The sequence below is a fragment of the Megalobrama amblycephala genome, linkage group LG3, assembly GCF_018812025.1.
Source record: "Megalobrama amblycephala isolate DHTTF-2021 linkage group LG3, ASM1881202v1, whole genome shotgun sequence".
NCBI classification, from domain to species: domain Eukaryota; kingdom Metazoa; phylum Chordata; class Actinopteri; order Cypriniformes; family Xenocyprididae; genus Megalobrama; species Megalobrama amblycephala.
Window position 1 is genome coordinate 56,020,439 of NC_063046.1, and position 25,197 is coordinate 56,045,635.

General features: G+C 34.6%; 1 protein-coding gene across 7 annotated transcripts in view; it reads left to right on the plus strand.

The window, feature by feature from the left end:
- Window positions 1–25,197, plus strand: part of LOC125265740 (probable E3 ubiquitin-protein ligase HECTD4) — a 94,499-nt gene that overhangs the window by 24,545 nt on the left and 44,757 nt on the right. For 4 of the 7 annotated variants that reach the window (XM_048186136.1, XM_048186130.1, XM_048186131.1 and 1 more), the window contains exons 12-35: window positions 898–1,127; window positions 2,181–2,323; window positions 4,403–4,473; window positions 4,590–4,695; window positions 4,927–5,047; window positions 7,249–7,377; window positions 8,603–8,727; window positions 8,838–8,991; window positions 10,013–10,101; window positions 10,198–10,402; window positions 10,488–10,607; window positions 11,179–11,283; window positions 11,437–11,600; window positions 13,396–13,641; window positions 14,282–14,474; window positions 14,575–14,679; window positions 18,400–18,488; window positions 18,786–18,955; window positions 19,043–19,178; window positions 19,983–20,127; window positions 20,227–20,393; window positions 21,750–21,896; window positions 23,632–23,816; window positions 23,896–24,049. In XM_048186136.1, the coding sequence (XP_048042093.1) occupies window positions 898–1,127; window positions 2,181–2,323; window positions 4,403–4,473; window positions 4,590–4,695; window positions 4,927–5,047; window positions 7,249–7,377; window positions 8,603–8,727; window positions 8,838–8,991; window positions 10,013–10,101; window positions 10,198–10,402; window positions 10,488–10,607; window positions 11,179–11,283; window positions 11,437–11,600; window positions 13,396–13,641; window positions 14,282–14,474; window positions 14,575–14,679; window positions 18,400–18,488; window positions 18,786–18,955; window positions 19,043–19,178; window positions 19,983–20,127; window positions 20,227–20,393; window positions 21,750–21,896; window positions 23,632–23,816; window positions 23,896–24,049 (3,499 nt within the window). The remainder of the gene's footprint in view (window positions 1–897; window positions 1,128–2,180; window positions 2,324–4,402; window positions 4,474–4,589; window positions 4,696–4,926; window positions 5,048–7,248; window positions 7,378–8,602; window positions 8,728–8,837; window positions 8,992–10,012; window positions 10,102–10,197; window positions 10,403–10,487; window positions 10,608–11,178; window positions 11,284–11,436; window positions 11,601–13,395; window positions 13,642–14,281; window positions 14,475–14,574; window positions 14,680–18,399; window positions 18,489–18,785; window positions 18,956–19,042; window positions 19,179–19,982; window positions 20,128–20,226; window positions 20,394–21,749; window positions 21,897–23,631; window positions 23,817–23,895; window positions 24,050–25,197) is intronic. The other 3 variants (XM_048186137.1, XM_048186133.1, XM_048186134.1) reach the window with 1 other exon arrangement.

A 25,197-nucleotide genomic window follows, 5' to 3' on the forward strand; every position in this document is an offset into this window, starting at 1 on the left:
AAAACTACAAAAAAGTTTACTTGAGTTGATTTTTGATTGGTTTTAGGATAGTACAGTAAACATTTTAGAGACTTGCATTCAAAAGGATTTTGTTATTATAGTGATGATAGCTGATTTTGCTAAAAATTTCCCTTGTGTAAAAGAAGTGTACCTTTAAAAAAGTACTTAAGATATTATATGCTTTTAAAAGGATGTAGCATGAACTGATTGTAACATTCATGTTAATTGCAATTGAAAAAATTAAATGAAAAAATTAAATGCAATTAGCTGAACTTTAGAGTGCTTGTTGACCAGCTTAAGTAGGACTTAAGCACAGCTCTATATGTAATTTTGTAATTACTTCTATTGTCTTTGAAATATGGTTAAAGTGTTCTGCCTAATGTACTGACAAGCATTTATGGTAAGCTAAAATACACTTTAATGTCATTTTTATTGAAACTTGTATGTTGTGTGCTTAAATATATTTATAATTGCAAATTTGTACTGATGAAGTTGCAATTTAGAACATAATATAATTAAATACAAAATATATTAAGTTTAAATGTATTATTAATTAACACTACAGTTAAAAATATAATCAGGTTCTTTACATGTTAGTCAACACATCAAATTAAGTCCACTTCTTTAAGGCATAACAAAAGGTGATTAAAACAATGATTTAAAGTAAAACCTTGAATTTTATATTTTTACAAAGTATCTTAAGAAATAGTCATGAATGTGTTCTCTCTTTAAGTACACTTAAGTGGACTTTATTTTGTTAATATTAACTGCAAGCACAGTTTTAAAAAACTATACTTTTAAGATTCGAAGTACACATTCATTACAGTTAAGGAGATTTTTTCACAAGTGGTCACTTTTCAGTGCTATACTCATAATGTTTTTGACTCTTTATCACAGAAGAAATGATAGACACAGCCAAAGTGATAAATCAGCTGCTCCATCATGTTGGCGCTATGTGCATCCACCAGCTCAACCTGCTAGCAGCCAGCAGTAGTTTGCACCTGGGAACCTTCATAGGAAAACAACCCATGGAGGCTTGCCACTTTAGTTCTATATGTGACGTCATGGAGAAGGCCATGGTCAATGGTGATACATGCATCATCCGATGCATTCTGGTCGTCTTTCAGGTGTGGATATAATTGGTGTGGTTTTGCTGGAATATTTAAGAACATTTAAATTACAATATAAACACTGACTTAAATGACTTTGTTACATTATAACTTCCTGCAAAGCTGTAATACATATGACGTAAAGGGTTAGTTCACCCAAAAATGAAAATTCTGTCATTTATTACTTGCCCTCATGCAGTTCCACACCCGTAAGACCTTCGTTCATCTTCAGAACACAAATTAAGATATTTTAGTTGAAATCCGATGGCTCCGTGAGGCCTGCAAAGGGAGCAATGACATTTCCTCTCTCAAGATCCATAAAGGTACTAAAAACATATTTAAATCAGTTCATGTGAGTACAGTGGTTCAATATAAATTTTATAAAGCAACGAGAATATTTTTGGTGCGTCAAAAAACCCAAAATAACGACTTATAAAGTGATGGCCGATTTCAAAACAATGCTTCAGGAAGCATCAGAGCACAATGAATCAGCATATCGAATCAACGGTTCAGAGCGCCAAAGTCACGTGATTTCAGCCGTTGGCAGTTTGACACGCGATCCGAATCATGATTCGAAACACTGATTCATTTATGCTCCGAAGCTTCATGAAGCAGTGTTTTGAAATTGGTCATCACTAAATAAGTCATTTTTTTTTTGTTTTTTTGGCGCTCCAAAATTATTCTCGTCGCTTTATAATATTAATATTGAACCACTGTACTCACATGAACTGATTTAAATACGTTTTTAGTACCTTTATGGATCTTGAGAGAGGAAATGTCATTGCTCCCTATGAAGGCCTCACAGAGCCATCGGATTTCAATGAAAATATCTTAATTTGTGTTTCGAAGATTAACAAAGGTCTTACGGGTGTGGAACGGCATGAGGGTGAGTAATAAATGACAGAATTTTCATTTTTGGGTGAACTAACCCTTTAACTAAAACAATGTGTTTTTTTTTTTTTTTTCCCTCCAATTGAAATTTTTGCAATTGCAGATTCATTTTATGTTCATCAGCAGTGAATAGATTGACACCCACTTGAAGGATGAATATTTTCTCTTGTGTTTTTCCAGGTGGTGTTCCAGTTTTTTAATCCAAATTCGGAGCAGAACCGGGACTGTGTTAAACGTTCTGGGCTGTTGCTGTGGCAGTTACTTATGGCTCCTCCTGATCAGATAGAACCGGAAATACAAAGAGAAGTGTGTCTTGCCATCAGGTGAGCCTCTAAAAAAACTTAAATTGAAGCCACAACCACAAGATATCTTATGTATATTACTTAAAGGGAAAATTAAGCTTGATAATAGTACTTTTTAAAAAATATTATTGCCTTTTTTAAAGTCCCCCTGTTACATTCAAGCTATTTTAAGAAGTTTTCAAAGGACAAAAACGTTTAAATATTTCATTTTGATTATCAAAAATGGGATTTAGGGGATATAATTGTTGACTGCAAAGAGTTTTAATATTCTTTATTTTATTTTTTTTCCTTTCATATTCTTGTGTCAGAGAATTTTAAAAAATATCTTCATTTGTCTTTCAAAGATGAACAAAAGTCTTATGGGATTTAGTCAAAATTTCTTAAGTCTGAAAAATTGATTGTTGTTGAATTTATGCAACTGTCCGCAATATCTGCAATAACTTGCTGTCAAACGATTAATCATGATTGATCGCATCCAAAATATCTATATATATATATATATATTTATATATATAACAAAGGTCTATTATATATATATATATATATATATATATATATATATATATATATATATATATATATATATATATATATATATATAGAAGGTATATTTATATATATATATATATATATATATATATATATATATATATATATATATATATATATATATATATATATAGAAGGTATATTTATATATATATATAGATGCATGTATACATGTAAATATTTATTACATGTATGTGTATGTATTTATATATACATAATAATTATACACAGTAAACACATATACAAACCCGATTCCAAAAAAGTTGGGACACTGTACAAATTGGGAATAAAATAGGAATGCAATAATTTACAAATCTCATAAACTTATATTTTATTCACAATAGAATATAGATAACATCAAATGTTGAAAGTGAGACATTTTGAAATTTGGATTTCATGAGAGCTACACATTCCAAAAAAGTTGGGACAGGCAGCAATAAGAGGCCGTAAAAGTTAAATGTACATATAAGGAACAGCTGGAGGACCAATTTGTAACTTATTAGGTCAATTGGCAACATGATTGGGTATAAAAAGAGCCTCTCAGAGTGGCAGTATCTCTCAGAAGTCAAGATGGGCAGAGGATCACCAATTCCCCTAATGCTGCAGCGAAAAATAGTGGAGAAATGTCAGAAAGGAGATTTCGTGGTCAGACGAATCAAAATTTGAAGTTCTTTTTGGAAAACTGGGACACCATGTCATCCGGACTAAAGAGGACAAGGACAAACCAAGTTGTTATCAGCACTCAGTTCAGAAGCCTGCATCTCTGATGGTATGGGGTTGCATGAGTGCGTGTGGCATGGGCAGCTTACACATCTGGAAAGGCACCATCAATGCTGAAAGGTATATCCAAGTTCTAGAACAACATATGCTCCCATCCAGACATCGTCTCTTTCAGGGAAGACCTTGCATTTTCCAACATGACAATGCCAGACCACATACTGCATCAATTACAACATCATGGCTGCGTAGAAGGAGGATCCGTTTACTGAAATGGCCAGCCTGCAGTCCAGATCTTTCACCCATAGAAAACATTTGGCGCATCATAAAGAGGAAGATGCGACAAAGAAGACCTAAGACAGTTGAGCAACTAGAAGCCTGTATTAGACAAGAATGGGACAACATTCCTATTCCTAAACTTGAGCAACTTGTCTCCTCAGTCCCCAGACATTTGCAGACTGTTATAAAAAGAAGAGGGGATGCCACACAGTAGTAAACATGGCCTTGTCCCAACTTTTTTGAGATGTGTTGATGCCATGAGATTTAAAATCAACTTATTTTTCCCTTAAAATGATACATTTTCTCAGTTTAAACATTTGATATGTCATCCATGTTGTATTCTGAATAAAATATTGAAATTTTAATCTTCCACATCATTGCATTCTGTTTTCATTTACAATTTGTACAGTGTCCCAACTTTTTTGGAATCGGGTTTGTATTATGTAAAAAAAAAACAAACAAAAAAAACTTTTACTTTGGATGCGATTCATTGCAATTAATCGTTTGACAGCACTACTATAAACCATTTTTCTGTTCTTTCTTTTTTCTCATTAGCTCAGGTTTAAACACCTTGTACCAGAGTGAATCTGAGTTGAACAACCTGCTAAAATTTGTTTTCACTGAGGGTAAGAATTGCAGATAGATATACATCATACAGAAGTCATGTTTACCTATAAGTTGAGTTATCGCTGGCTCACTGCAATTGCACTAATGACTACAAAAAAAAAAAAATTCTTTGCAGGAGAGAAGAACAGTGGTTTGTCTCAATTACGTGATGTCATATTAAACAACCTTGCTAACCAGTTACAGAAGAACCGCTTTGGTAGTGAGGATGATGACCACTACAGGTAACAAGTTCTTCAGAAAGAAAGTTAAAGTCAACCCACTTGCTCTGTATACTGCTGTATTTAACTCAACTGCTCTTGCTTAACACAAAAATCCACATTCATTTTTTTTTTTTGTGACTTCAACAAAAGTTTCTCTTGTTATCTCAGCAATAGATTGTAATTGTCTGTAAATGATTTGTGGTTTATATCTGTTGTATCTGTTCATAAACTTTCTCTCATCTTCCCCTGCAGACTGAAAGATGAACTGTTGCAGTGTATCTTAAAGACTGTAGTGCGAGAGTCATGTCTCCTCATCACCAAATGTCAAACCGTTTCCAAGGAAGACCTTCAGAAGCTTCTCTCCACTGTACCTGTATGTGACTTCCACATAAGCGCATTTAAGATTTACTTTTTAAAGAAACTTTTCATTGGGACTGGTTACTCTGTTTTTATATAGATTTTAACTTTAGAATGAACTTTTTGTGCAAACTGAATTAATCTTGGCAGATGCAGCTCTACAAGCCATTTGTTTTCATAACCCTTGTGAAAAAGAAGTACACTTTAGCATACTTTTAAAAGAATATTTATTACAGAAATAATATTCTTTATAATTAAGTGCATACTAAACGTAATGTTTTCCTACATTTAATTGCAATTAAATTAAAATATTTTATCGTCTAAATTTATAGTAAATGCAATTATCTGAACTTTAGAGTGCTTTTTGATTTTATCGTTTTAAGTAATTTCTTAATTACGAATTTTTTTGAAATGGTAAAAGTGTACTGGTGAATGTACTGACAAGCATTTATGGTAAAGTAAAATATATAGTTTGTCATGTATTTAAATATATTTGCAATTACACATTTGTAATTATGAAGTTGCAATGTAGTGCATTTAAATTATACACACTACAATTTAAATTATCAAGTATGTGCTTTATAATGTATAATGTTTTTTAGTATTACAAAAGGTTATTAAAACAATGATTTAAAATATACTTTAAAGTAAAACTTTTAATTTGGCACTATTAAAAAGTGTACTTTTTCTATTTAAGTGTGTTGAGAAACAATATACTGTACTTAACTGAACTTTTAAAATATACTATACTGTACCTTTTAAATATACTGTACTTAAGATTTAAAGTACAAGTGCACATTCAGTACAATTAAGTGCAATTCTTTTTCACAAGGGAAATCAAACTAAATGAATTGAGGAAAAAAATATCAGTTATCTTGATATGCTGTTTGCATTCAGTAATTTTCCTGGAATAACTTTAGAATGATGGGTGAATTAAGATTATTATAAGATTATATGTATTATTTACTTTTCATTTCTTAAACAACCATGTATTAAGATGCATCATGGCCATATTCCAGAATGACAATGTCAAGATTCATCAGGCTCAAATGGTGAAAGAATTGTTGGGAAGGAGCATGAAAAATCATTTTCATGAATTTCACACATGAATCCAGACCTTAACCTCAGTGTAATTTTTTGGGATGTGCTGGAGGAGACTTTACAGAGTGCTCACCTCATGCATTGTCAAAAAATGATGCACCTCTCAATGGAAATAAATGTTGTGATGTTTTCCATCAAGAGGTGCATCACTTTTTGTTCAAGATCATGTATTGACAATGCAAGAGGTGAGCACTCTGTAAAGTCTACTCCAGCACAACCCAAAGACTTTCAGTGAAATTAAGGTTTATACTCAGAGATGCCAATTCATGTGTTAAAATGATTCTTCATGCTCTCTGAACCATTCTTTCACAGTTTTAGCCCTGGTGAATCTTGGCATTTTCATCCTGGAATATGGCCATGGTGTGTCTTCCTACATGGTTGTTTAAGAAATGAAAAGCTACACACTCCATCTTTAAGGGTTAAAAGAACCGTTGTCAAACATATAACATGCTAGAAACATAATAATCACTGTAATAATGATCCATTAATAGATTCTTAAGTATTTGCCTATTAAAATCCTTTTTTTTTTTTTTTTTTGGCCGTGCAATGTATATGAGGCCAACAGTGAAATATCATCTCTCTCAAACAATTCAAGAACTATTATTATTTTATTCCTTAAAGGCCAATTCACACTGAACCGACAGACGCCGACCAACGGCAACAGACATTTTGTCGGGTTTTGTTGGATCAGTGTGTTCCCCCTGTCAGTGTCTGTTGGTATTAGCCAGCACTTGAACATGTTGAACTGGCATTTGTCAGGTCATGTAATGTCTGAGAAGTGACGTAATGTAATCTGTTGATTGTTCGCATTGTTGGTGTTTGTTGGTGCAGTGTGAATTGGCCTTCAAACATTCTGTGCTTGTAAAAAACACAATGTTGTTCTTACTGTTCTACTGTATGTTTACATTGAAATCTTGCCTGCAACTCGCGATTATTTATTTGCAAAAGCCAATTTTACACACTTTTGGCTAGCTAAGTGTTATTTTTGGACCTTGTTTATATGGTGCATCAAAATGTATACATTCAATCATAATTTGAAATAATTGTCTGTTGTCTGTATGAATTCATACAATTTATTGTATCACTAATTAACCTACAGCACTTCCACATCAACAGGTAGTGTCACCAAGCTTGCGTTATTTAATGGCTGTGCAGAACCATTTGCTCAGCAACACTATCCTGCTCCACCCTGATGACATTGATGATAGTGACAGCTCCCTACAAGGGGAAACAATGAAGGTACAGGTAAACATCCCCTTTAAAAACCCTATGGTCTCTGACTGGTTAGTGTGGGCTGATGGCAGCAGCTGCTGCATTCATGAAAGATGGAACAAACAGGAATTGATACTTCAAATCTTAAAAGTATATTTTTTAAAAAACATGCTTGCAGATCATGTAATGTTAATGAAATAAAAGACCACTTAAGTGTACTTAAGGAGTGTACACTTTCATGACCGTTTCTTAACACACTTCATTTTTGGGATAGTTCACCCAAAAATGAAAATTCTGTCATTAATTACTGACTTTTGTTCATCTTCAGAACACGAATGAAGATCTTTTTGATGAAATCTGACTGCATTCTGTCCCTCCATAGACTGCCTTCACAACTGGAACTTTGACGCTTCTAAAAGTTCATAAAGAGATCGTAAAACTAATCCATATGAATAGAGTGGTTCAGTCCAAATTTTCTGAAGAGACGAGATGAACAGATTGAATTTAGGCTTATATTTACATGTAAGCATTCATCAATCACACATCAGTTATGGTAAACAGAAGCTCAAGCAAGTTTGAGGTTCATTTTCGTGTGTTACACAGCACATCTGAGCTTCTGGAAGAGCTTTTGTTTATGATCGCTGATCAATGTTTATATGTGAATAAAAGCATAAATTCAATCTGTTTATCATATAAAGCGATCTTCAGACAATTTGGACTAAACTGCTCGATTCATATGGATTAGTTTTATGGATCAGTTGTGAAGGCAGTCTATAGAGGGACCGAATACAGTCAGACTTCATTAAAAATATCTTCAATTTGTTCCGAAGATGAACGAAAGTATTACGGTTTTGGAACGACATGAGGGTGAGTAATTAATGACAGAATTTTCAGAATAATTAACACTTAAAATTTGCCATTATTACAAAGGACATTTTAAAGAAGTATACTTATTTTGATGTGTTGGCTAACAACTAAAGCACCTGTAAAGTACAAATGTGTAATTTACAAATATATTTAAATTCATGACAAGTTTCAATAGAAATGACATTTAAGGTGCTTGTAATTACTGTACATTCAGCGGTACATATTTCAAAGACAATAGAAGTAATTATGAAATTACATGAAAAGATAAACTTAATTTGTACTTTAGCACTCTAAAGTCAGAGTGCTAAAGTGTACTTTTTAACAAGCGTTCGGCACCATCTTTAGATGTTCTCAAAGAAATGTGTGTGTTGAATGTACGTGTTCCCCTCAGGAGTTGCAGACATGCATCTTATCACTTGCCTCTAAGATCCTGGTTGGATGTGATGAGGTTCTGGAGACCCTTCAACAAGTCACCAGCTCCCTTATCAACAGCAACATCAGTGATCGAGAGGCCAGGTGCATTCAAATATTATATATTTTTGATGATACCTTATTTGTATGTTGTACATGTAATTAAGCACTTCTTTTACTTATTATCTTTTCCACACTTTTTTTTTAATGTGTAGACTGAGAGGTCTGGAACAGGTAACGAAGGCTACGATGTTGGGTCACTTGCTGCCGGTTCTGTTGACCTCACTGATGCACCCAAACCTACAAACCCTCACACTAGCTGATGCTCTCATGCCACAGCTAGTCCAACTGGTCCTCTATACCAGTCAGGTGTGTATGTGTGACTGATAATATGCAGATATAGTGATTGTTGGATAGAAGAGCAAGGTGATATAGCTATAAACATGTATTGCAATGTTTTTTCATCATTTGGACAATATTTGATACATACAGTAGCATCTCAATAATTATGTATTTGCCCTCAAGTAGCTTAGAAGGCTAAACTCTCTATTGATATTATTGAACAAAATATTTTAGCATTCTCATACAGGCTTTAAGAATTTAATGGCAAAATAAAAAGCTAATAATCAAAAAATTCACAGCCAAATAACAGTGAATATAATGTAAATATTAAATATATTACCCATATATTACCCAGACCTAATCGATGCACACAAATGCACAATGTCATTTTTTTACATTACCACCAAGGCTGCATTTATTTGAAAAAATACAGTAAACGAATGAGGGTCAATTCAATGCTGGATTTGCACATGATGGCACATGCTAGTCGATGAACTCCACAGCAGCTACATAAATTTTCCACTAATCATTCAGAAACTCCAGTTTCATTCTAAAAGTTGTAACTTGAGTCTCTCCAACTCTGGTTTGAACAATGTAAGGCTGATACCATTACTGAAAATCATCATTTTGGCTGCGTAAGATTCTCCAGCTTTGTTGTTGTTGTTAAGCAACTGAAGCGCAAGCTGTTAAAGCTCCGCCCTCTTTTGGAAAGCGGGCCGGGAGCAGTAGCTCATTTGCATTTAAAGGGACAGATCCAAATAGGGGCAAATTTGACAAGCTATAATAAATGATTTGTGTGGTATTTTGAGCTGAAACTTTACAGACACGTTCTGGGAAAACCAGAGACTTATATTACATCTTGTAAAAGGGGCATTATAGCCCCCCTTTAAAAACAAACAAAAAAAACCTGCTGACAGGGTACATTGAGAATTTTGAATTAAAATATAATGAAAAATCTTGGATTTTCCATTTAATGTGTGTTATGTACATTTGTAAATTAAAATAATAAATCATAAACCATTGGCATTGACTACTCTGTATCCAACAGACCGCTTTGCTGCTAAAGACACATTCACCATTATTTGTTGAGGATTCCCCGCTAAATCAACCCTCCAATCAACCCTCATTAAGTGACGGGTAAATATTTTTCAGCTTTTTTAATCTATCCTTGAAAATATTCGACAAAAACATTTAGATTATGCAAAACACAAAATTATGTTGTGCTTAATTCAGTTTCCAGATTCTGGAAGAGAGAGAGGAGCCAGGCTTTTTGACCGGCCTGAAGATCCCTGCCCCATGGGCCGCTGGGAAAACAGTGGAAACTGTTCATCCAGTGCGGGATAACTACAAATTTAAAGATACAGTGCACATACCTGGTGCTCGCTGTCTCTACCTCCGTTTTGACCCTCGCTGCTCCTCCCAATATGACTACGACAAGGTTTGAACTTTCGATTCTGTGAAACTGTTCTCATTCATAGTGGAATGACAGTAAATATGCATGCTCATAAACTCTCGTTATTCAGCTGGTGATTTATGCTGGCCCCAACACAAATAGTCGTAAAGTGAGTGAGTATGGAGGCAACACCATGGGTTATGGGAGCCGTAGTGTCTTAGGAACTGGATGGCCCAAAGATCTGGTCAAGGTGAGGAAAAGCACACTCCATAACATCAGATGGCATACATACAGTGTTAAAGCCTTATTTTTAAATATGGCTTTTGATGGAAAAACCTGTATACAGTCTACTTCATGTGTGATTATCTGTGCTCTTGATGAAGTAAAATGACTTATAATGTGTAAATTTAAAATGTCTTAGCTGATTTTGATAAATTAATGGCAAGCATTGCTTTCATATTTAAAGAATAAAAAACACACTTTTAATTAAGATTTTTTTTATTAAGACTTTTTAAGAATTGAATCAATTGAAATGCTTCAATAGTAAATGCAATGAAGATAAAAATTGTGTTTCAGAAAAAACATTGATCTATATGACTATAAAAGCATGATGCATCAAATGTGTTACTTAAAATTATTTTTTTTAAAGCAAATTTTGTCTAAAGGTCCACTAGACAGATTAAAAAAAAAATAATGGTGTGCTTAAAATATATCAGGACACCAGAGTGCACATTCAACATTTGCAAACAATCTACAGATGTTAAGATATTAAATATTAACATGATATTATGATATTATGTTTTGGCATAATGTTTTTTCAGGTGGAAGGAGATACTGTGACATTCTCGTTTGAGATGAGAAGTGGACGTGAGCACAATACCCCAGATAAAGCCATGTGGGGTTTTTCATGCACTGTCCGAGCACAGGTACTACACTGAGATGCACTGTGGAGCAAAAGTATTGCAGACACCAACTTATACTAAACTGAAGTCTAAAGGGGGAGTTGAAAATAATATTAAAATAAATGGCAAAACTTTAATTATTTTGCTTGGCTGTACTTCTAATTCTGTTCATTTCAGGAGTCGTCTGAGGATGTGTCTGGCGGGCTGCCCTTCCTGGCTGATCTAGCTCTGGGTTTATCGGTGCTGGCCTGCGCTATGCTACGCATCCTCTATAATGGCCCTGATATCACACGAGAGGAGGAGGCCTGCCATGACCTTCTCTGCTCCAAACTACTGCAGAGGTGTGCTGATTGTCAGGTTTGGTTAAGGAATTGAGGACCCAAATGCAGAGATGCACTTAGGCAATCTTTATTTAGATAGAAAACAAAACAAAAAGCAAACCAAAACTACACATAGACCAGGCGCTCCAGCAAAATATGAACTTCAGGTAGTAGTTGGTTTTACAGAGTTACTAGCTGGTCCAAGCCAGTAATTTTTCTTTTTATATACTTTTCCACTCCTTTCCTCGGCTCCTGCATGTCTCTCTTCACAGACCACCGTTTTCAAACTGACTTGGATGCTGTACTTCAATGCACTTGGTCAGAATTTGGAAAACAGCTTTCGTGCCAACTAATAAACTTAATTCTGACATCAAACAAACTCCATGCCAAAAGCTTTAGGGCCAGATTTACTAACAGCTTGCGCATGCGCAAACCCTCTTTTGGCATTAAAAGAATACTGTCAGGATTTAATAAAGGCATGCAGTGAAAAATTAGCATTGAAAAGGCATGGACAGTTATTTTTATATTATTATATTAGACCTCATTGCATATGCATTTGTAGGAGTTTCCCTTTCAGATGCAAAATGTATCAGAGGAGAGTATTTAAATGAATCATGCAAGGTGATTTACTAAGGTTTGCACTTGTTAATTTATTAGTATTTGTTCCATTGTTTACCATCCCCCAAAAAACATGTCTTAAATCAGATGCTAATTTGCGCTGCTCTTGGTAGATTGCGTTGGTCGTTATGGAAATGTGCTCTGTGCTCTTTAATGTGAGCGTCATCAGTAGGTCACGCGCAGAACTTTCCACTCCCATCACCGCTTTTTTGGAATTGCGCACTCTCATGCTAATTTGCCCTGTTTAGTAAATTTGGTCCTTAGTGTGAAAGCGCCCTTTCAAGAGTCAAAAAACCCTAAACATTTTTGTGGTGTGCATGTAACATGTAAAATTCCATGATTATTGTACGTAAAATAATAGGCAGTGGCTATTTGCACTAAGTGCAAATTGCAACAGATGCTATTTACAATAAGAGTAAATGGTAATTATAAAGACGCTATCTATAATTTTAGATTTGCACCTCACTATTTTTGTACAGTAACAGGATGCAATAATATCATAAAGTGTAAATGATTATATTTATTAAAATTATTAAATAGATGCTGCCCTATTGGGAGAATAAAAACCCTCCCTGCTCCTTCCCCTAACCCTACCCAATAAACACTTTTATTATTATAAAACACTCATTCGCAGGTTATTTCCACGTTTAGAACATTATTTTCCACAGCATAAATTGGCGCGTTTATAATGATGCCCCAAAATAGGCAGTTAAAAAAAAAAAAAAAAAAAAAATCTATGGGGTATTTTGAGCTGAAACTTCACAGACACATTCAGGGGACACCTTAGACTTATATTACATCTTTTAAAAACATAATCTAGGGCACCTTTAAATATTATTGCAGTCTAAAATAACTGTTTCCTATTTGAATGCATTTTAAAATAAAAGTAATTTATTCATGTAATGCAAAGTAGAATTTTCTGCATCAATACTTCAGTTTTCAGTTTCACATCATCATTCAGAAATCATTCTAATATTGAAAACAGTTGTGCTGCTTCATGTTTTTGTTGAAACATTTTTCCAGGATTTTTTGATGAATAGAATGTTCAAGAACATTTAATTAAAATCTAAATCTTTTGTAACATTATAAATGTCTTTATTAGCACCTTTGATCAATTTATGTGTTCTTGCTGAATAAAAAGAAGCCCTGCTTACATTTGGTTCTTAACATTTTTGCTTCTTGTTCCTTTCTCTGTAAGGTGTCAGTGGCAGGTGGAGGCTAATGGTGCCATATCTCCTGCCCTCACACCGTCTCCATCTCCCCTACCTTTAACCATTGATGAGGAGCGAGAGTTCACCTATCCTTCAGACATCCTTGCTCCCCCTCCAGGCCCAATGCCGGGGGCTTGCTGTGAGCTTCCCCGCATCCACTTACCTCTGGGTATTATGGGTCGCCTGAGGGAGCTGTCTGGAAGAGCCCGGCCTCAGTTTCGCCCCAGCATCAAGTAAGCACATGATAAGTAGTCTACCTATTAGTGGAATGCAATTTAATAATTGCAGAACATTTACCCATAATCATAAATTCATCTTGAAATGTATAGAGGGTCTAGAAGTGCCGCTTACAAAAGTGATGGAAACAATTTGTTTATTAATTCAAAAATAAAAATATAAACAAAACACTCTACAAATTAATCTAGTCTAATACATGAACATATTTAAAGGTTTCATTTATTTTGCTTAAAAATTTACTTAAACAATAAAAAATGTATTTGTTGCTTCCATATGATCAACTGCAAAGTTAAGCTGAATTGGTAGATGGATAAAGAAGAATGTATATAAACATAAATTCAGTAATTTTAATAAATTTGTTCCATTTGTTAAGATTAGTTAATGCTTTAGCTTTAAAGAACTACCATTGACCAATATATACTGTATATATATTTTTAAAGCATCATTGTTAAGGTTAGTTAAAAATACAATTGTTCATTGTTTGTTCATGATAATTCACAGTGTATTAACTGTTGTTACGAGATTAGATTGTCATAAAGGTTTGATTTCTTGGCAGGCAAACACAACATTTTGACTTCTTGCATCCGAAATATATAATAATAGTTAAATATATTAATTCTTATATTCTGTTCTCAGAGAGGTGATCCGTCCTGATGTCATGGAGGAAGTGATCGTGTCCTGTGTAATAAAGCACTTGGGTCTGGTGGATGCGCTGCAGTCGCTGGTCAACTTCCAGTACAGAGAAATGCACAGAGAGGAACACAATCTGCTCTGCAAAATCATGGCCGAGACCTTTAAGAAGATCAATGCAATGGAAAGACAGTTACAAGTACGTGTTACAAGTAGCCACAGATGTAGGGCTCATCATATACATATTGTGTGATGCTGTTCAAAAGTAACACAATATTCTGTGTCTGTGTTTGTTTCAGAGTGTAGCTGAACTGGAGCAGAAGTGGCAGAATGAAGTAGATGAAGCTCAACAGGGCAAACTTGAGAACAACTCGCCCTTCTTCCATGACTATCACTTCTTTGAGGTAAGTAATGTAAAACATATAATCCTTAGACTTATGGAAATAATTTACTTTAAATGAATTTTACTTAAGTGTGAACTACTTCCATAATGTACTTAAAGTGCTCTATTTTTGTGCACTAATTTTATACTTAATATGCAAAAAAATTCCTCTTTATTACATCTTAAGATAATCTTAAGAACATCTAAGTGTACTCAACTGTGCTATTTTGAGAAACCATGAAAATTAACTAAAATGTGCTTTTAACAAACTATCTGTATTAAAAAATGTATTTAGTTACCACTTGTTGTCAGTGATGGGAATAACGGCGTTACTAATGGCATTACTTTTTTCAGTAACGAGTAATCAAATGAATTACTCAGTTCAGTTCAGTTCAGTTCAGTTTATTGATTTATAAAGCACTACTAAAACAACAGAGCGTTGACCAAAGTGCTGTACAATGAAGAAATTCTACATAAAATAAGACATAGCACCAAACAAACCTCTAAAACAGTACACACAAAAGCCGATGCCTCAACACACTGCAGACTCGAAAGCTAAACTAAAAAGATGAGCCTGCAGACGTCTTTTAAAAATGTTTAGAGTGGAAGATACTCTAATATGAGATGGTAAACTATTCCATCTCTTTGGTGCTGCCACTGCGAAGGCCCGATCACCCCTCCGCTTGTATCTTGTCCTCTGAATAATTAAAACAGACTGATCAGAAGATCTTAAAATCCTGGAAGGCTTATGCACCTGTAAAGTCTCTGACAAGTACGAGGGAGCTAATCCATTCAGGCACTTATATACAAAAACCAGGAGCTTAAAATCAATCCTGTACTGGACAGGCAACCAGCCCAGAGAAGATAAAATAGAGAAATACGGTTCCATTTGCATGTCCTCGTCAAGAGCCTAGCAGCAGCATTTTGGACTAATTGCAACCGGTTTAATGCCTTTTGACAAACACCTACATACAGAGAGTTGCAGTAGTCAAGCCGTGTAAACACAAAAGCATGGATCACCTTCTCGCAGTCATTAAAAGAAAGAAAAGGTTTAACCTTCGCCAAAAGACGTAAATGAAAAAAACTTGTTTTAACGACTGAATTTATCTGTTTATCGAATTTTAGGGAACTGTCAAACAGTAGCCCTAAATTTTAGAAAAAATTAACAGTGAGTAATTACTGTTACTGTTAATGTTTTCCCCATTACAACACCGTTACCGTTATTGACAATAAAATGCGGCGTTACTCACTGTTAATCAGAATAAATAGCAAATTTTGATTTAGTTTTTGTCATAGTCTTTGGACTAAAATGCCATTTAGTTTTAGTCTAGTTTTATTCGACTAAATCTACAGAAGATTTAGTCGACTAAAATCTAATTTAGTTAAATTGTTATACATTAAGTAAGCATTTCTCTAACAATACACAGATCCATTACACTGATATACAAATTCTTCAAACCATTTATGTTCACTTAAGACAACCAACTGTACTTTACTCACCAAAGCATATGGTTTTTGACCGTTCAAGTGCAAAAGACATTAAAAAGAGTACTCAATTCAGTACTTGTCAGGGATTGACACACTTATCACTGAGGTACTATTATAGTTTTTGTTTAAAATTTTGATTAGATTTGATTTTTAGTTTTTCTGCTTTTAAATGTCTAAGCTTTTTTCTATTTCTGTTTTAGTTATTGTAGTATATCAGGTTAAGCTAAAGCTTAGAAACTATATGAAAGAAAATAAGTTTACTTTTTTTATTTCAGTTGTTTATTTCAATTAATGAAGATTTGTTATGGTTTTAGGTTTAGTTAACTATAATAACCCTTATACTTGTAAAATTTAATAATGTGTCAAATAATGTTCTTAGTCTTTCCTTCCTGTGACAGAAGGTACAGTAGTTTACTATAAATTAAATAGAAATTAAATTAAATACAGTGTGTAAACAAAATAACAATAATGACCAGGAGAAAAAATAATAATAAACAAAACAAAAAAAAAAGTAAGACTTTATATGTAATTTCATCATTACTCTATTTGTCTGAAATATGGTTGTGCATGATTAATAAAACTGTTATGAGCACAATTTTACCTTACCATAAATAAAAGTGAAAGTGTGTTTATTTTATATATCCTGTTATGGAATAAGTATTGGCCAAAAGTGATGTCCGAAGGGGATATTTGCACAATATTTGCTTTTGATGTCACTTCAGGTTTTCTTAAACAATCAAAATGTGAGGATTAGGTTATATTGGGAAGAAGAATACACTAAACTTGGATAAGGTATTAAAATGGCAAAATTATTGGCAAGAAAGCCAAACTCAAAGATATAATTAAATATGGGTTTTATTGAATTAGGCAAAAAAGGCATAGAAAAACAAATAGCTCACATGAAATGAAGCATACATTGACAACAATGTAATCAGTTATTAATATTTTGTTGGTTCACTCTTTTGTTTGATTACAGCAGCCATAATCCTTGGCATTGACTCACTAAACTTTGTGCATGTGTCATGCTTAACTTCTTCCTAAAGTTGCGCTTCATTGGAAGACCTGCAAGAATTATGACAATTCACGTTTATAATCTCCCAAAGGTTTTCAAGGTCAGGGGACTGAGGAGGCCATTTGAAGGCTTCAAAATGCTGAACATGAACACTTTCATTGTGCTCAACATTTACTGTGTTTGAGATTGTTATCATGTTGGAAAATACACATTTGATCTCCAAACAGATCCTCCATACTCTGTTACATTGTGTTCAGCAGGATTCCCAAGTATTGGTCCATTTTCAAAGTGCTAGCAATTTTGTAGAATCACTATGCTTCCCTGCTGTGCTTAATGGCACCATGCATTTGGCATTAAAACACTCCAGTCATCTCCTACGAACATTCCTGACACCATCCAATGCTAGGGTTGTTAAATTTTGACTTGTCAGACTGCAGAACCCGGCTCAAATCTTCCTTATGTTCTTTGGCAAATGCAAGGTGTTTTTTGCAGTAGATAAAGCTAATAAATGGTTTCTTTACTGGTATACTACCTCTCAATCCAGCCTTTTATAGCTGTTGGCTTACAGTTCAAGATGAAATTGGAGGTTGGAGGTCTCATCCAGGTCTTTAGAAGCTGTTTTGAGGTGGTCTTTGACCAGCCACAGCACTTTACATTTTGCATGGCAGTGTTCTCACAGTGCTTTAAAATAATTCTGTGGACATTGTGATCATTCACATCCTGCACATGAGCTATAACCAAACCAAAGCCATTTCAACAAAATCCTTGGTTGCAGAGAACGGCTCCTTCCATCTGGCCATTTTCACTTAAACCCACAAGATAACATGTAGTAATATAGCTAATACTTGCTACATAGTGATTTATTGAATTGGCTGGGAATAATGAGCGGAAGCTTGGTATGACCACCTGGCCAAAAATGACGTCCACACAATTTGGTGCGTTTCATTGCTTCATGACAAATGATACCATTGAAACATGGAATGTGTACATTAGTTTTACACTCAAGGCAAAACCTCACAACATTCATACAAAATATGTAATATTTCATATGAAGTTTGAATAAAGTGTGAACAAGCCAATTTTCCTAGGTTGGACATCACTTTTGGCCAATATTGCATTTATTTGCTACACCAGGGTACGTGAAGGCATTGACAAACTGTATTCAGTGGTTTGTTTCTAGCTTATATTGTAGTCAGGATTAAGTCAAAGACTGATTCATTTGGTGTGTCTTGTGGCCCACAGAACAAAATGAAGGAGCTGGAACTTCTGTGTTCACTCAAGGAGGTTCCTCTGGACTGCACAGATCCAGAAAATGCTGTGATGGCTTTGAGGTATGACATGAAACGAAACAAATTCTGACTCTCTGTAGTGAATCTAAATTGTTCTCAAATCTGTCGGTTACACCAACACTACTTTGTTTTGAGAAATAAACTTTTATTCAGCAAGGGTACAATAAATTAATCAAAAGTGAGAGTAAATACATTTATAATGTGAGGAATAAAGTTATATATATAGTTTACCTTTTAACCAACAAATTAAACCAACTTACCAACCCCAAACTTTTCAACAAAAGTGTACTTATGAAACTATTGCCTGTGTTTTTTTTGTTTTTGTTTTTTTTTGGACAGAGAGAAGTTTTTCCATGAGGTTAATGCCACACAGCAGCAAAGAAGCTCCGTTCCACTGGCTAAAACCAAAGCGTTTGTGAAGAGCTTGATAAACCGCTCTGAACTGCTGCTACATGTTACAATAGCGCCACAGTGCAAGAGTCTGTCTACAACACCAACATGCACACCAGGTAATTTGGGCTCACGTTTACACATGCACACACATGCATAAACATACAAATGTGCTTAACTGCCCTTTTAACTTGTCCTGCTTACAGCCTGTAAGTCTGTATCGGATGCTAAATCGATGGCTCCTATAGTGAAGCACCCTGTGTTCCTGCGCAGTATGTCCGCTCCCTCAGATTTGGAAATGATTGCCAACAGTGACGTGGAGTTCACACATGGAGCACAAAGGTACCTCTGTGACAGCAGAAGCATCAAATAACAGCTACAGAACAAATAGGTTCAACTCTAAATTCTGATTTGTAAAATAGGTAATAAATAAACTAAGTAGTGCAATGTAGTGTTGTCAAAAATATCGATTTTTCGATACATATCGATACTGAAATATCTGAAACACTTCCAATACTCATTTCCCGCAGAATATATACATGATAGCAGCTGCGCTTTCTCTCTCTCTCTCATCTCTCCGACAGCAAGTTGACTCAAAAACACGCCTTCCCGCACTCACTCGTTTCATTTGCTCTGGATAAATACTGTTGGTGTTATAGGGCATGAATTCCGGTGTGGGATTGCATGTATTACGCATAAATTTGCTCATTCCCGCAGATTTTGTGCTCACACTCAAAATGTGGTACATAAAGCCTCCTCTCAGTACTAAAATGATTTCTTTTTCACTGCTTATTGTACTTCAACTGTAAAATATACACAAATAATGTCAAAATGCCGGTCTTCACATAAACACTGTCAGTTATTTTTTAAGTGAATGTAAACGGTTGAGAAAGAAAGCGCATTTATAACAGTATAATGGATCTGTGTGTCAGGTCTTAAAGTGACAGCAGCCTAATATACCTGCTGCTAAATTATGTGATAATATTAAAAATATCTATATGGCAGTTTTTCTCCGTGGTATCGATGTCAAAATTGTGGCCAGTGAAAATGCTGAATGACTAGTATCTTTGGAAAACCACTAGCCACAGTGGCTGGTGAGCAAAAAAGTTAACTAGTAGTAACATAACTAATTGTCTGACTGTCTAGGAGGCGCCTCCACCCATCCAGTCACCGAAGCAGCTCTTTTACACTACTACAGTCATTGGTCATTGAAGACAGCAAGGACAAGCCCACGTACAGCGTGCTCCTGGGACAGCTGTTTGCCTTCATAGGAACAACGCCTGATCAGACTGTAAGATCAGACACATGCAGCAGGACACTTGTCAAACATCACTATAGCCATTCAGTATTCTCACTTGCAATGTTTCTAAATTGAGTCTTATGCCTGCAGGTGTCCAGCACCAGCTTCCTGTCAGCAGCTCAGACGCGCTGGAGGAGAGGTCGCACGAGGAAGCAGGCTCTGGTTCACATGAGAGAGCTGCTCACCGCTGCTGTCCGGGTGGGAGGGGTCACGCATCTGGTCGGCCCAGTTACCATGGTGCTGCAGGGTGGACCAAGGTACATTTAAACTGGTGTAACATCATGTTGCTGCTAAACAAAAGCTCTATAAGATTTTTCTGAGAAATTAAGTCAAGTCACCTTTATTTATATAGAGCTTTATACAATACAGATAGTTTCAAAGCAGCTTTAGAGTGATAACAGGAAAATGATTAAATTATACAAACAGTTCATTTCTACTGTACAGCAGCTCTAAAAGAAAATGGTGTCATTACTCAGCTGAAGTCAGTTCAGTGTTGATTCAATTCTGTTGTAAAGATCATCAATTATTAACTTAGTTCATTTCATCTATAAAGCAGTTCTGCAGAAAACTGCAATGTCATCGTCCAGCTCTGTTCAGTTCTTATCCAATCAGTGCAGTCGAATCAATAAATCAATAATGTTGAATAATACTGTTCATTTTATTGGTGAATAAAACTTTTGGGATGCATTAAATTGATCAAAAGTGACAGTAAAGATTTATAAAAGATTTCTAGATCAAATAAATCCTTTTGAACTTACTATTCATCAGAAAAATAATAAAAAAAAATAATTGCACAAAATATGAAGATTCTAATAATAATAATAATAATAATAATAATGTAATAATTATTACAGTAATATTGTGAAAAATTATTACAATTTAAAAGAACATTTTCTATTGTATTATATTGTAAAATGTAATTTATTTCTGTGATTCAAAGCTGAATTTTCAGCATCATTACTCAAGTCTTCAGTGTCACATGATCCTTCAGATATATGCTGATTTGCTGCTCAAAAAACATTTTATTATTTTTATTATCATTTGTGCTGCTTCTTATTTTTGTAGAACTGTGATACACTATCATTCAAAAGTTTGGGGTATTATTATTATTATTATTATTATTATTATTGCAAAGACACAATAAAATTGATCACAACCTCATAGTAATGACATCTTACAATATTTAAAAAAAAAAATGCTGTTCTTTTGAATTTTTTTATTAATCAGAGAATCCTGAAAAGGATCAAGCATCAAAATCTATTTTCATCATTGATAATAAGAACCATTATTAATAATTGAGCACAATAAAAATTGATTGCAACTGAGCAGCAAAGCATTTTAGAATGATTTCTGAAGGATCATGTGACACTGAAGACTGGAGTAATGATGCTGAAAATTCAGCTTTTCATCACAGGATTAAATTACATTCTAAAATATATTCAAGTAGAAAACAGTCATTTTAAATAGTAATAATATTTCACAATTTTACTGTATTAATGATCAAATAAATGCAGCCTTGGTGAGCATGAGAGACTTTAATTTAATAATGCTAGATGGATTGCATCTCTACCATGAAGCTTAAGTTGTTCATATGAATGTGCATGTTTGTGTAGAGTCGAGGAACTGACCTGCGGTGGCATGATGGAGCAGGTCCAGGAGGCCTTTGGAGAGACCATGACATCAGTGGTGTCTCTCTGTGCCCGTTACCCAATAGCCTGTGCCAACAGCATCGGCCTGCTGTGCACCATCCCCTACACCAGGCAAGCATCTTCAGCTCTTCATTTGATATTTAGGCCTCATGAGATCAAATGTTTTTTGTGGCTTACCCTAAAGACCATGTAATTTTATATAGGTGATGGCAAAAGAAAAGTTGTTTCAGAGGTATTTTTTTGCTTCTTAAAGGGATAGTTCACTACTATCAGCATACTGCGCAAGTCAACTTGTGCCAAATGAGTAATCCTTTGACGCAATGTAGGAGTATCGTAAGCTTAGACGCCTCTCACGGTTCAAACAAATAGGGCTGTGAAACAAACTCAAGTTCCTCTTCTCTTATATCAAAATGGGGTGCACTTTATCTCCAATCCTCCAACATTTCTTTTTAAAATTTCTTGTTTTACACTTCTAATTCGTGACCGGTGTTTTGTTTTTCTTTCTCCTCTACGCCTCTGCGTTCGTCATTGCGTTGAGTCAAAGGTTGCTCTTCCACTCAAATCAACTTGCACAGCATGCTTACGGTAGTCCGCCGGAAGCTAGTTATTTGAATTTAGAAAGTTTTAAAACGTGGCCACTTCATTCACAACCATTATAAACCTTGGAGGACTAAGGATATTTTTAAAGTCATATACACTTAGGATGGCTTGAGCATAAGTAATTAATGGGATCATTTTCATTTTTGGGTGTACTATCCCTTTAAAGTCACATTAGTGAAATTTTGAGGGCAAAAAAGGTCTATTGTCAATAGTGTTGTGATGTTTGATCAGCTTGAACCTGATGCAAAATCTGCGTGTGGAAATCTTTTGCTCTCACGCAAATTCAGTAGTGCAGGTTCCCATTGAAATGACTGCATAACAAACAACTGTATATGACATCACTTTTAGGAATAATGTGCACCAATTAATCATGCACAATAACACTAGGAAAGTGCATTAAAAAAAATAAATGGTGCCAATTTTTTTATAAAATGTTACATTTTAAAATCCTAAAATGCTACAGTAGCAGTGTTATTTTAGTATTATTTATATACTATTACAGTATTCATATTTTGAATTAACTTTTATTTTTAGATTTTGTTTATTTTTATTTCAGATTTAGTAATTTCATGTTCTTTTGTCATTTTTATTTAGTTCCTCCCCAGTATTTTTCAGTTTTAATTTGAATAATTTTAGTACTTCAGCTGAAACTCATTTTATTTCAGTTAGTTGGCAAGGCTACATTTTTAATTTAAGTTTTTTTTTCTAATATTTAAATAGTTATTTTATTTCAGCTTTATTCCAGTCAATAAAAAAATGATTTTTAATAGTTTTAGCTAACAATAACATTACTGCACATTAGGAAATACATCAACACTAGACATAAAATAACATAGTAACACTTTACAGTAAGGTTCCTTTAGATAACTTTAGTTAATGCATTAACGAACATTGACTAACCATGAGCAATACACTATTTATTACAGTATTTATTAATCTTTGTTAATGTTAGTTAATAAAACTGTTCATTTTTAGGTGCATTAAATAATATTAACAGATACAATTTTTGATTTTAATAATATAGTAAATGTTGAAATTAAAAAGTATGTTTCATTTGTTAGTTCATGTTAACTTATGTTCTTTACATTATGGTTCCATTTGCTAACATTAGTTATCATTTACCAATAACATTTAATAGGTAACCATACATTAATAACCAGGGATATTTAGATGACTTGGAGTTACATCTGAAGTCGACCTAAAATAAGAAACCCTTATCTAAAGTGGCGTCTGATGTTGTCCACAGGAGTGAGGAGCAGTGTCTTGTCCGCAGTGGTTTGGTTCAGCTGATGGACAGGCTGTGCAGTCTGAGTAGCCAGAGGGACTGCAGCTCGAATGAGAAACAAACCAAAAAACAAAAAGTAGCTACGATGGCCTGGGCAGCTTTTCAGGTGCTGGCCAACCGCTGCATTGAGTGGGAAAAAGTCGAAGGTGAGGAAAGTTTACAGTTCAAGAAGTACCACTACAAACCTGTTTAACTATAACTGACGGTAATGCTGTTGTCAAATAGGAGGCTCCACAGATGCAGTGCATTCTGGACTGGCACGACAGGTGTCTAGCTTACTAACTAATCACCTGGCTCGGGCGACAGACTGCTGCGGTAACCAAGCGGCAGGGAATGATGCTCTGCAGGATGTGCTCAGTTTGCTCAACGATCTGTCCAGGTAATTCTGTTTTCACTTAATCAACTTCTCTGTTGTGGGGAGAAAGACATGAAGCATGAAGTAGTTTAAATCACTATATTATTGAATTCTCAATTCTAATTATTTTATTCATGTTTAAAGATGTTCATTTTCATCAAGTGCATGTTACTTTTTACATAATAATACTTGTGCAAAATGAATTTAATGTTGTCGGACACTGGTGAATGTACTGTCAAGCATTTATGATAAACTAAAATTTACTTTAATGTCATTTCTATTGAAACTTAAATATATTTGTAAGGATGAAGTTGCAGTTTAGTACATCTAAAATATATTAACTTTTAAATGTAATATTGCATAATACAATACAGTTAAAATTATAGTACATGTGCTTTAATATGTTGGTCAACGCATCAAAATAAGTGCAATTCTTTAAAGCATGACTAAAGATTAAAACATTTAAAATGTTCTTTTAATGAAATTTTTTTAATTTGACATTTATACAGTGTGCTTTTTAAAAGTGTACTTAAGTGTGTTAAGAAACATAGTCATGAAAGTGTACTCTCTTTAAGTACACTTAAAGGGATAGTTCACCCAAAAATGAAAATTTGATGTTTATCTGCTTACCCCCAGCGCATCCAAGATGTAGGTGTCTTTGTTTCTTCAGTAGAACACAAATGATGATTTTTAACTGCAACCGCTGCCGTCTGTCAGTGGTATAATGCAAGTCAGCGGGAACTTGGACTATAAGAGTAAATAAAACACGACAGACAAATCCAAATTAAACCCTGCGGCTCGTGACGACACATTGATGTCCGAAGACCGAACAGTATTTATCATTTTTTACCTCTAATACACCACTATGTCCAACGGCATTCATCACTCGATTCATTTGGTCTGATCGCGCTCTGACAGCGGCAGTGATGTCTCGCGCATATACTTCAATGAGAGCGAGACATCACTGCCGTTGTCAGAGCGCGATCAGACCGAATCGAGTGATGAATTCCGTTGGACATAGTGGTGTATTAGAGGTAAAAAATTATATAAATACTGTTCGGTTTCTCGCACAAACCGATCTTTTCTTGTCTTAGGACATCAATGTGTCGTCACGAGCTGCAGGGTTTAATTTGGATTTGTCTAAGCAAGTTTTATTTACTGTTATTGTAGAA